The sequence below is a fragment of the Ammospiza nelsoni genome, chromosome Z (genome assembly GCF_027579445.1).
Source record: "Ammospiza nelsoni isolate bAmmNel1 chromosome Z, bAmmNel1.pri, whole genome shotgun sequence".
Lineage (NCBI taxonomy): Eukaryota > Metazoa > Chordata > Aves > Passeriformes > Passerellidae > Ammospiza > Ammospiza nelsoni.
In genome coordinates, this window is record NC_080669.1 from 16,888,983 (window position 1) to 16,902,155 (window position 13,173).

Sequence of the window (13,173 nt, forward strand, 5' to 3'; positions counted from 1 at the left end):
TCCCTTCCCTTCCCTTCCCTTCCCTTCCCTTCCCTTCCCTTCCCTTCCCTTCCCTTCCCTTCCCTTCCCTTCCCTTCCCTTCCCTTCCCTTCCCTTCCCTTCCCTTCCCTTCCCTTCCCTTCCCTTCCCTTCCCCTCCCCTCCCCTCCCCTCCCCTCCCCTCCCCTCCCCTCCCCTCCCCTCCCCTCCCCTCCCCTCCCCTCCCCTCCCCTCCCCTCCCCTCCCCTCCTTTTCCTTTTCCTTTTCCTTTTCCTTTTCCTTTTCCTTTTCCTTTTCCTTTTCCTTTTCCTTTTCCTTTTCCTTTTCCTTTTCCTTTTCCTTTTCCTTTTCCTTTTCCTTTTCCTTGGAAGCACATTTGCCCCTCTACTAGGAAAAACAGAAACCACTCAGCCCTGGTCCCTCCTTCTGGTGGTTGTTCTGCAAAAAGAGGAAGCATGGTTTTGGGCAGAATTTCAGAACAAAATCCCACTAGTGGAACTGGACCAACTTTGTAGCTATGGTCAGTGCTGAGAATGAGATGGAGTTTTTGTTAAAAATCATCTCTGTTGTACAGATTTTATCTTTGGGTCTTTGGCTTGTTGAGAGTCATAGTCAGAAGAAACTAAGAGAGCACAGAAATACTAATGCTGGCAAAGTCTGTCCTATCTTCAGCTCTTGAATGAAGATCTAGAGGTTACAACTGGCATAAATGCAGCAGTGCATTCTCATTCCCATAAGCAAAGTTATGGTGGCCTGTAATTTCAGCTGGCAGTCAGAACTGATTTTCTGATACTGCCAGTACCGTATGTATTCTTCTAACCACAGCTTGTCATAAGCTGGAAGAAGAATTTCTTTAGTCTTAAATTATTTACTTTTGTTCTAGTCAAGGCTTAAGTCCTCACTGCATGTGACTTTCTTCACAGAAGAATAAAATACCATCATCCTGTCTCAAAAGGTCATCTACTCTTCTGCAGTCAGGGATTGTGCAGAGCAGCTTGCAGGAAGCATTGGGGATGAGGGATGGCCAGCATTGCTTCAATGAAAAGTCATGTATTTGTTGTGGGATTTTTTTAACTGACGTAAAAAGCTTCAAAAGCTTGCTTCTTTGGGAGAGATGGTTAAAACACACTGAGGACAATTGACATTGCCAGCTCTGTAGTTTCATCATGGAGCTGTTATTCAGTGTTGGTCAGAAAGTAACACTGTCGTGGGCTTCTGTAAGAAGGCTCCAGGCACCTTTATATCTCATTCTGCTCTGTGAAAAACACCCACAGCCATGCATTATTTGTTGAGGAGTGCCTCAGAAGGATCACAATAATGCCTTTTGGTGTTGTTTCTTTTCCTTTTGACTTTCTCAAAACATGTGTCAAAACTGTTTCTTACATTTTTATTTATTTGTTTGTGTGTGTGCATATGTACAAATAGACACAGTGTGTGCATGTACCCGTGTGTATGATGTGTGTATATGAAATACATATAAACGTATCAGGTCCATTTTGTACCAGGCTTTGTAGGCCTTCCTCAGGTAAATCTCCTCTCACATGTGCGTGGAGTGATTTTTCCCTCAAGGATTTCTCACTTTGGTCACAGTGTGCCGTAGCTGCAGCCCCACAACCACGAGAAGGGGCTGGGGGCAGGCACTGCTGCCAGGTCCTGCCTGAGAGGGTAATTTGCTGAAATAGGCGGCTGTCTGCTTCCTGGGCCTCATGTGCAGCTCCAGAGCAGCCTCTGGACAAAGCTGCAGGGTGCTTGCTTGCTCCTGCAGTTTTAGTTTGAAACTAAACTAAGCTTGGCCTTGGGGAGAGGACCAAGGCCTGGACAGGGCACCTGGGCTAGTAGAGGTCACCTGGGGCTCCCTTGCAGAGAGCCGGATGCTGCCAGATAACTCCTGCCACTTGTGTCCTCCTGTGGTGTGGCTTTGCTCCTGTGTGCCATCTTCCCTCTCTCACACCAGCGAGTGCTTCCATTGCATGTCTTCCTTCCCACACAGGGTGTGGCACTGGAGCCCCGTGGGAGCGCCGGCCTGGCTGGTCCCTGCCCACCTGGCTGGTCTCTGCCCACCTGGCTGGTCTCTGCCCACCTGGCTGGTCTCTGCCCACCTGGGTGCACAGTGTGGGACGCCCTGAGGGCAGGGCCAGCTGAATGACATCCTGTGCTTTCCTTTTCTCTCCTGACCAGGTCCTGGAGGCAACCAGGGTGAACCGCAGGAAGAGTGCTCTGGCGTTGCGCTGGGAAGCTGGCATTTATGCCAACCGAGAGGAGGATGAATAACCACTCTGCAGTATGAAGACAGCAACCAGGCATGCCGGAACCAAAAAAATGAGAATGGAAGAAAGAAAAAAAAAAAGGCAAACACAAAAACCCACCGTGAAAGCAGCAGCATTTTAGTCCAGTATTTATTAAATACACAACAAACTCGATGCACATAGACACAGAAATGATCCAGCTCCTGGCAATCCTAAAACTACAGGAAAAACACACCTAGAAAACAGCCCCTTCTTCTTCCCTCCATCTCCCCTCTGAAATAATGCAATGGAGAGGGTGCAGGGGGTGGGAGGCCTTGGGGTGGGCGCAGGAGGGTGATTGCGCCCACGGACCAGACAGGCTGCAGGCATGTGTCAGGAAGTTATTTGTGGAGGAGTCTGCGGCCAGGGCTCACACCTGTATTTCTTGCTGACTGAATTGCCAGCCCTGCTTGTCCCCAGGACCATGGTAGCTCCTGTCAGAACCTCCTGCAGTTCCTTCACCTCCCACAGCCGCTGCACAAGACTGTCAGCATTAATTCGGCATACTCTTATCCAGCCACAAAACACAAAAATACTGCCCTCTGTTCTGTTTTTTTGAGGAGACTGAAGGGTTGGGTTTGGGATTGGGTTGGTTGGGGTTTTTTTTGGGCGGGGGGGGGTGTGGGGTGTGGGTTGTGCTCCCCTTTCTAGCAGTTTATCTGTTTAAAACAAGAAAAACCCAACAAACAGGGAGGCAGTTACTGCAAATGTACAATCCAGCAAACTCAGTCAAACAATCCTTGTGTTGCAAACACAAGCCATCACAATTTAGGAGTGGAATAGATGGGGATGAGAGCTAAGCCAAATGGATTACCTTAGCTTTAGGATCCTATATGCTTGCAATATCACCTGAACTCCAGGTTCTCAGAGCATATTTACGCAACAAAGTTTCTAAGTAGAAAATCTGTATTTAGCGGATGACAACTATTTTTTGATGGTGGGGTGGGAAAGAATGGCATATGTGTAAAATCTTTAAAGATGGATAATTTGAAGTAGAAAGGTAGTGGGAAAGGGATACAAATAAAGGACATTTAATTTTTAAATGAGGCAATAAATGAACTAAGCCAGACTCTGGCCTAGAAAGAGGTATGAAATAAAGAAGAAAGAGAGTTATGTCTTCAACTATATTTATACAACTTAAAAAGCCTTTGAAGTAGAGTGCTTTGTGGAAGTCTTCACGTTTCCAGGCAACAAAAAAGCTAAAGGGCATAATGAGTTGGAAGGAATGAGCAAGGAAGAGCAAACAAGGGAAGAAAATATTATTTTAGCTGTTCAGCCAGTGTTTTCAGCGCTACAAGCAAACCATAGAGCCTTTAGTTATTGCTTAGGCTTGGGATCAGCAGTGAAGGATTAGTGTCTGTGTGTGTGTGTGGGTGTGTGTGTGGGTGTGTGTGGGAGTGTGTGGGGGAGTGCATGAGGCTGGCATACCACAAAGTGTATGGCAGTGCGTGCACTGATTATTTTCTCCACAGCTGTTTACCAGCTATAGGGGTGAGTGCTATTTTTTTTTTTTTTCCGAAAGGGGATATAAAAATAAGGCACTGAGTTAATGCAGTATTTGTGATATTAAAATTTGATCCAACATGGTATTTGCATGAGTCGCAATTGCAAAGTATTGACCAGTTTTGTAAGCTGATGATTAGGAAAAGAAATGTGGTATTTATTCTTGTGCTTCATATTTGTATGTAGTATAGAGGCTGCGGGTTTACTCTTTCTTATCACCAAGCAATACAATAGGAATATTTTGCGACTAGGAACCATAATTTCTGGACTAGAAACCAAAACATTTGGGAGGTGATGGGAAAAAAGGCATCAAGCCTTTTTTCCCTAAAAAATATTCTTTCTTTTTTATAATCAGTTATTATTTCGGTATCTTTTTAAAAAGTCATCAGCCAGAATACTGTGTCCTCCCTAAGCCATTCTGTCGTTTCATGACCTGCTGTGCTGTTTTATCCTGAAACAGTGAGCTCATTTGAAATGAGTACCAATACTGTGAACATACTTCTGGTGCTTTTTTTAAACAAACACAAAGCTTGCAACCAAATTATTCACCACCACCACACTTCAGTTCCTCCAGCATGTGATTTCTGTCCATGGACACTTACAATTTTCAGGCTTATTTTCAGGGAACTGTAGTAAATACATTTATATCTCCCCATTGACTCAGTTCTTTCCCTGTCCCCTGTAAGTGCTACTGAGCTGAAGAAAACCTGCTGAACCAAGAGTTCACTGGATGAGGGCAGCAAGCTTATCTCAAGGAGAGGCACCATGGGGAGGTTCCATGCCTGTGAAAGAGTTGTGTATCTAATTAAGTGGACCTGTTTTTCAGGCATGGTAATCAAGGGTGAATCAAGGGCAATTCCTGTCTCAGGGTGGGTTGTTGCCATGCAGCTGTAGGAAAAGCACCAGCACCAGTGCAGCACTAGTGAGACCATATGTCTCACCTGTGTCAGGAAGATTCCTGGCCTTTGGGGAGAACTTAAGAGAGAAAAAGGAGTTTTCTGAGAATAGGAGATGGCCTCTGTGGTGTGGTGGTCTTGTATTAAATGGCATTCATCAGATTTTCCCCAGTATTTGCTCCTGAAAGCTGGGTCAACCCTGGACTACCTTCCCAGGAACTTGCATCTTCATTTTCTTTAGTCTGTAGGCCTGTTTTTCCTTCCAGCTTTCTCACTAGAGGCCAGTGACAATAATTACCCATCATAAGACATCTTTTCATGCTTTATTCTTTGTTACAGAAGCATTTCCTTTCAGCCCCTGCAACAAAAGTATTTCAGTCCAGGACAGACAGACTTTTCACCCAGCAGTTTTTCTCTTCCAGAAATTATGGACACTTTTAGTCAGCAGCACATTTAGTGCTGTGGTAACAAGAGTGAGATGCAGTTTACTTGCCTCTGTTATTTCATTTGCATGCTACCAAGCTTAGGTGTTTATAAGTATACGGCAGTAATACATATCTATCTATATATGACTATATCAAATGCAACAAAAGAGCACTATTGCAGAGTTAACTTTGTCTCCACAAAAGAAATGCTCAGATCCTTTCCCGTGGCAAAGACTGGTTTTAATGAAACTGTGTATTGAAAAATAGTTAAGCATTAGCATTTGTGATTATAATTGGTTTGAGGTTACAGTGCAGGTTTTCTGAACAATTTGTTTTTAAAGCTGCCAATTTGGGCTTCATCTTGCTCTGTACTGACATTTCTGAGGGAGAATAGACTAGTCTAGACTTGTTTGGCAACCAAAAGGCAGCATCTTTGTCATGACTTATCAACCAGTTTCAACAATACCTGGCTTTCTGTATGTTAACCACTTAAATGTTATCCTGCTTCTGTTTTATAGTGACTGTGAGGCCTACAATGCAAGTATATAATTATTTTCTCATTAAAATAGAAACCTGTGTTGTGTTTCTATAAAACTGCCTGTTTCTTCATGTTATTGCAGGAAGATGTGCCCCTGAAAGTTGCATGTAGCTGGAAGAAAGTGGCCTGTGTCCCACCTCCTGTGGCAATCACTCGGTCTCTTCCCGTGGCTCTTGACTTGGTGTCTCTGTCTAGAGGTGGGAGAGATCTCTCCCCACTTGGTGGTGTCAACTGCAGGAACAAGAGCATCCCTGCATATTTCTTTTCCACTGTCATGCTTGTGGAGGTTTGCAGATATGCAAATATGATATTGCAAATATGATCAATCTCATGACCTTTCTTTCCTTCCTTCACCCCTGCAGGAGCCCCAGTGTCCTGTGTGGCAGAGCACACCCTTCAGCCAGCTGTCCATTTGTCCCACGCCTGCCTGCAGCAGCCAGCTGCTGGCCCATTGGCCTCACACCCCTCAGGGTCAGCCAGACGAGGGGAGATCCCCTGCCTTGCCCCTTGCCCCTTGCCAGGAGGCTGCTGCCAGCTTTTCCCTGCAAGAGCTGGAGGGGCCAGAGCACCGGGCATGCACCTCAGGAGGGCCACAGGGACTTGTTGGGATCTGGCCAGGTTCATGCCAGCCTCTGCCCCTCCCTGTGCCGGGAACAGTCAAGTATTTAATTACAGCCCTCTGTGGGAAGCAGCAGAGGACACTGGTGGTTTTGGTGGGAGTTGCCTAGGGACAAGTGCTGCCTGCAGTTCGTGCTCTCCATAACGCCAGCCCTCTTCTCCCTGTGCAGATAGTATCAGAAAAGCCCATGGAGAAAATCAGTTGTGGATTTACTTGCCAGTGTAGTAAATGGAAATCAAGAAATGGGCTAGAGAACAAGCTTGAAAATTTACCCACCTGTTCCAATCCCTCTGTCTTTGAAAAAAAAGGCATTGCTGTCTTCTCAACACAGGAGAGGCTTTCTGTCTTCCTCTGCCTTGCCTTGCTCTGTGCCAAGAAGGATGGTGTACTAGTGGCGTACAGGGGGAAAATGAACTCCTTGGCATCTTCTTTGGATTTTAAGTTAATTAAAAGTAAAAACTGGACTTTTGCAAGGAAGCATTCAGACATTGCAAAAGTAATTCAATGACACCAGTGGGTGGCAGCAGGTCAGGAATTTTGCAGTTGGTTCTGCTGTTATCAGCTGTTGTTATCTGTTTCATAACACACTCGGAAACATTTAAAATCTTTGTCACCCCATTGCATAGCTGAAATGGCATGTGCCAAACTTCAGAGTGTTTACAATGTAAGTAAGGACTATAGAAGAGCATTTTATCAATAATTTCTGTCATAGCCCCATGGAAGTTGAAGATACTGCACTTCATTTAGTTTCAGGTGGCTTTAAGAGGCCCCAGAACAATGGGAAAGCAAATGGAGAGGCAAAGAATCTCCTCTACAGAGCCAGGTTTGATGAAACTGCTCTAAAAGGAGGGAGAGTGTTTTACAGTGTTTTCAGTTGTGAATGGGCACAGGAGATTAAAAAATCATAACAGGGATTTGTAATGTAACAAAAGCAAGTCAGAGCAGAACAAACTGTAACAGGGTGGAGGGACAGAACTACAAATACGAGGATGGACTTCAGCACTAAAGATTTCCACTTACATTCTACCTGCTGAATTGATTGAGGGGAGCAGTGCAGGAAACCACTAGCAGTCTGCATCCAGCCCTCCACTCCTTCCCAGGCTAAAGGCTGAAAGCATCCTGGTGTTTCACATGGCTCAAGACTGAGATCCAAGGGCTATCCTGTCACTTCCACAATAACAGGGGGAAAACAAACTAACGAAATGCTAAACAACAAACAAGCAGCAGGAGAAAAATAACAAGAATGCCATCTAGAGTTCATGGTCTGGTGCTAGCTCTGCCTGAGCACTGATTAATTGGCAGCATAACCCACTGCTTTATCAGTGGGGTCTTTAGGAAGAGAGCTTTTGCAGTAAGCACTAAACGTGGCAAGCAGTGTGAGAGCTCCTGCTCCACTCCAGGCATGTCTCAGCTCTGCAGTGGATTGAGAATGGTATGCCCCCAGGAGCAGGAAATGATTCAGGCCTTGCTACAATCTAGAGTGTGGGAGCAGCGGCAAGAAAATCGATGAAGGAAGAAAAATGTGCAAAGCTGCCCTGTCCCATTCTCTGTTCCTGCAGATGGCACGGGGAGCATTGCGTGGTGGGGATTTGTGTGGCAGCAGTGACATCTGCAGGGGGGATCGCACTGACATGGTGAGAGCTTCATTTCCAAGGACGGGCCCCGAAGACAGATCCTTGGGGCAGCCAGTACGTGGGAGGGATGTGGTGAGCGATGCCCCAGGGCCCGTTCAGTGCCGAGCTCACTGCTGTGGCACCCCTGCCACTAATGCAGGAAGGGCTCCTGTGGCCCGCAGAGCATCAGGCAGAGAGCCATGGCACATCTCAAAAGCCTCCCTTAGGGAGACACTTGGGATTCCCAGAAACAGCTGCTGTGCTTAGCATGCACACCCAGTGCCCTGGTCATGGCCCTTCCTGCAGGAGCTCCTGGGGCACACCATCCCTGCCAGAGAACCACTGCTGGGAACAACTGCAGGCTCTGTGCTGCCTTGGCAGGTGCAGGATCGTGGCTGGACACACAGAACACTGGACAAGGGGCCTTACTGCGCTGAACCCTTCTTGTGGGGCCTGTTACTGGCTGAGAAGGTGGATGCAGAGCAGAGGGAAGGAGCAGGAGAAACTGCTCCACAAAATGGGGAGGATTTCATACTGAGCTGCAGCAGACACACCAGGGCAGTGCTGTCCCCATTGGGGTGTTACTCTGGTGACTCAGAGTGAGCCAGGATGCTTATGTACAAATGACCCCGACAAGTACTTCTTCCTCTTGTAGTATCTGAGAAATCTGAACTTACATTAAAGTGAGCATCAAGTCCTCAAGCTGCAACTGAAACACACTAAACCAGGAAAATGTTAGCAAAAACGCATGGATAATGACACGGATAATGACATGACCTTGATGAAATAGCTTTTCACAGGACTCGCATAAGGTTTCCAAAGTGTTGCTGGCAACAATGTTGCAGTGTTCAAAATTATTGCAGTCATTAGAATAGAGGAAAGAGGTCTCTGCGAAGCATTGTCTCCATGAAGAAAGGTGGAGTTCCCAGATATGCAATGGGAGTTGACTTGCTGGACAGCTTTCTAACCCCCACATTGTGTGGAGGCGGCAGAAAGTATTTGGCCCTAATTAATTGGAGTGAAAGAAGGAAGATGCCAAAGTAGGGCACTTGCTCACTCTCTGACAAGGCTTGTTTGCTTCTAAGACCGTGGCTTTGGGGTACAGCACCAGCCCAAGGTGGACCCAGACTTTCACAATATTACCTTTTCCTCTCCCTGCCCTCTCCTTGCCTTCTGCTGTTCCCTTCTGGTTTCCACATGATGCTATTGACCCCCAGAATATGGCTGGTTTTGGGCACCAGGACTGGGTGGTTTCTATGGGCACAGAGGTATCTCACCTTGCCTGCACTGAGCCTTCTGACTGGCCACCCCTGCAAGGCCCCACCAGCTCCCAGACAGACTCCCTCCAGGCTGGTCTCCTCTCCCCAGGTATTTCACTGGATTCACACTTTGCCAAATCATCCTATTATCCATCCCATGGAAGATGGGTAAACTGAGAACCATGAGATAAACCTTAAACGGACTAAATCCAAATGTACCAAAGCACTTAGATAGCCATATACTGTAAGGGCCTTGCTCTTTGAGGGCCACACGGCACTAAACTCAGCTGGAAGCTCATGGACTGAGCCTGTGTACTATAAAATGATGAGGATATGTTAGTGGGAGTGACTGGAAACGGTGTTGGGGGAGAGCCATGTCAAACAAAATTCTTCTCTTTGTTGTACTGCTGATGACAAAAGGGCATGATTTCTGCTTTTCTTTAATGCTGTGTTTGAGGAAAACAACTGCTGAACAGAAGGCAGGCTGAGCTTGTATGCGGTGCACAGAGTAGTTTTCAAAGAAAAAGGTAATTTCAACTTGTGGGACTTGCTGTATAAAGAAAGTGAGGATTGGTAATGCAGGTCAGAGTGGTATAAACAGTGGAAAACAGAAAGAAAAATAGGGGAAAATCATGCTGATGGGAATTTTTCATGGGAAGAAGCCATTTCAGAAGCCAGCGGAAAGCATGATCAGGCAATGTTTCAGCAGGGGTGGAAAGTATACAGCAAAACGCATATTTACCCAGGCTCTCTGGAAACCACAAAAAAGCTCTTGTCGTTTACAGCCTGAATCTCACCTGCTGCCAGGCCTGGACTGTGATGGACAAGATTCAGCTCAGCTGTCCTCCTTAGCCTCTGTTTGCTGGGTCAGTCTTCAGCAGAAGGGAATCAGGAAATAGCTGAATGATATCATTGTTCATGAGCCTCATAATTTATTGACGTGAGGACTCAGAGTTTACAAATTAAAAGATGTGTCAATATAGTCTAAGCTTTGCTGGGTGTTTCCAAGGAATGTATTATAAAGATGCTCAAGCACTAAAGGATCAAACCAGCATTTCAGTACCTCAGTGGGCTCTATTTTTCCAATCTTGTTTAATCTCTTGTTCCCTTCCTGTACAGAAATATTAAATCAGTGTGGTTTTAAAATGTCAGGAGCTCAGTTTATTCTCCAGGCCCTAAGTTGTCCTGGTTACGAGTCCTTGCAGAGGGTGCCCTAAAGTTCATTGCCAGACATGACTTACTAGCTGCTAATAGTTCCCACTGGCATCTTGGAGGTGAAGTCCAACATAAAATCCCTGAAGGTGACAGCTATTTACCCTTGGGAAGTGGTGGTGTGGAAGTGCATCCCATGTGGCAGTGGGAGGTGTGATCCCACATCCCCCACACCAGGTCCAGGCCCTGCGACAGCAAAGCAACCTCATCGACAAGAGCAAGAGCAAGAGCAGCAGGGTCCTCTGGAGGGCTCCTGATGTGACCCTCAGCCGTGTCCCGCTGCTCCTCAGCAAACAGAGTGTCCCAGGTCCTGCAATGACTGGCGATAGCAGTCTGCCAGGAGGGGAGTATAGCTGGCAGTCCTCCCTTCAAGAGCATGACTGGTTCCAGGCTGGTCACCAGGGTACAAAGCCATGCTGAAATAGGTAAAGTGGCTGGGAGATGTCTCCCCATTGCCCACATGCAGATAATCAGGAGCTTTGAAACCATTGCCCAGGAATACAGAGGTTGTAGTGGGGAAAAGCAATGCTGCTCTCAACTAATATGGCCATTTCAGCATCTACACAATGGGCATAAAAGAAAAATTTTAGCTCAGGGAAGCTTTGAATATCCACAGTGCTGAAGTGAAGCATTGAGGAAATAGCAAATGCCAGCAGCAGCATCTGTCTTGCCACACAGTTTAAAATTTACATCTATGTATATATGTATATTTATATTTAGCTGTGCTTGTTAGACACTGAAGAAATGCAGGCTGTAAAAAGTTAGCAGCAGCAATATTACTGGAAAGCTGCCTGGACTTTCTTCCCTAGTGCCCTTCACCCAGTACCCCTCTTCAACTCCAAAATTTCCTGCAAATATAACAGGATCTGCAAAGAAAGGAGAAGATGTGCAGTATTTAGGTCTCTTAAATGTATTTTTCAATATCTTTTTATACATGTGTACTAAGAATACACAAAATCTACCAAGGCTGTTCATTCATTAGCTGCCTGGGAGGGTGCTAGCTAACATCCTCCAAGTAGTATGCACTGTCTACATGAGCTTTCTCCAGAGTCTGGAGTTATCTCCTGGAACACTTTGAGCTGTGGGGCTGGAGAACTCCAGACATATCTTCCCTGTGTTTCAAGTGGAGGTGACACCTCTGGATGGGTTACAGAGCCTCAAAAGTCCTTGCTGTTTTCCAGGTAAGGCTTCTCCAGCACTAGGACTGCAGTTTGGCCACTGATGCACAATTCTGCTCTCTTGTGCTAAGATTACACCACTGGTGCCATTTTTCACTGGTGCCCTGAAGCAAAATGAGAAGGGACATCTCCCCCATAGCCTCCCAGCCACCCTCATGGACGATGCTGGTGCCTTTCCCTTCTGTCTCAGGGACCTCTCCACCCTGCCAGCTCAAAACAAGCTGGATAATTAGCCAGGTGTGGCTATGGCACATGTTATAAACAGGGTTATCCCTATTATTTGCTGTGCCTGGTTGCACAGGTCCGGAAATCCTCAGCTGGCATTGGAGTCTGTTTGCAGTGAAGACAGCGACAGGCACTGCCATGCAACCTTGTAGCCCAAAACCACCTGTGTGTGCATTTACCTGCACCCATGCTGAAGAGCCTGTGTGAGTGGCCCACAGGGGATCAGATGGTGCTCTGTAATCCAGGAGAGCTTGTGATCTAGTTTCCTGGGGTTTTGATTTCTGAGCTGCTGAGGTTGAGTAAACACACCCCACGTGAAGAATGTGAAAAGCTGCCGTCTGCTGTATGGAAAAAAGGAGGGGTGCTACAGCTTAGAAAGGTCACTGGATTGTGTTATGCCATTTCTTGATTTTTGCTTTTTCTTTTTAACAAATGACTGAATGTGTTTTACAGCATGTTCTGCATAAAACACCACAAAAAAATTTAAAAATCTAAATTGCTGAAACCATAGCCAGTTTCTGTACTGAGGACCCAGTCCAGTACAGTAAACAGAGAGAGGTTGTGAGGAGTGAGTTACCATCTGCCTGCTCGAAATGTCTGGGGTATCACTGAGGGCTTACAGCAAGTGATGCCTTCAGCACTAACTTTACCTGCCTGAAAAACAGAAATTTAGCCAGGCAAGGAGCCAGCTTGAGATCTGTCAGATGAAAACAAATGGATTACCAGGCAAGGGTGTCTCCAGAAGATTTAAAGAACTATATATCTTCCCTCCTTTCCAGAAAAACCACCATGCCTTGCACAAAGCAGAAATGCAGAGCCTGTATCTTTATGCATTTATGATGCTTTTGATGGTCTCCACCTCTCAGCCAGGAAAATGGAGTGGATTCATCCCTTTTTTATCCACTGTCCTGATGTCCTCTGCCAGCTACTCTTACTTCTTGTAGAGTCTCAGGCTTATGGAGAGATATAGATTCCCTCTAATTGTACCTGGCTAGGGCTGAGTTATTTAGCAAAGGTCCTATCAGACCAGAAAATCAGCACTCCCCTTTCCTTTGCTCTCCTCTTCTTCTTTCTTCCCCTCACTTCTAAGGATAGATGATTTACTATTGCCAAAAAGTTTTCTAGACCTAAACAGAAAACAAAATATGAAGTAGTCCTGCAAAATGGTTTCAAAATAGCTTTGGAGAGCACCTAGGAAGGGGAAAGAAGTCTGTGGGTCTGAACCAAGTTTATTTATTAACATTAATGGCTGTTGTTCATTCAGCAGTGATTTTTTAAAATAATAATGGTCTTGCTATAGCTATATCATTTTTTCAGACTATCCACTATTATGCAAGATTGGATTGCTCAAACTGTAGTGCTAGGACAGTTTATTTCATCCCATTTTTCAAGGCCATTGCTGCCTGCACACTCTTAAAATTTGCAGTGTTTCTGTTCCAAAC

General features: G+C 45.9%; 1 protein-coding gene across 3 annotated transcripts in view; it reads left to right on the forward strand.

Annotated features, from left to right (window-relative positions):
• PALM2AKAP2 (PALM2 and AKAP2 fusion) overlaps positions 1 to 5,752 on the forward strand; it is a 267,144-nt gene extending 261,392 nt beyond the window's left edge. For all 3 annotated transcript variants that reach the window (XM_059493140.1, XM_059493141.1, XM_059493143.1), the window contains one exon: positions 2,157 to 5,752. In XM_059493140.1, coding sequence (XP_059349123.1) covers positions 2,157 to 2,249 — 93 coding nt within the window. In that variant the 3' untranslated portion in view covers positions 2,250 to 5,752. The remainder of the gene's footprint in view (positions 1 to 2,156) is intronic.
• The last annotated feature ends 7,421 nt before the right edge of the window (positions 5,753 to 13,173 follow it).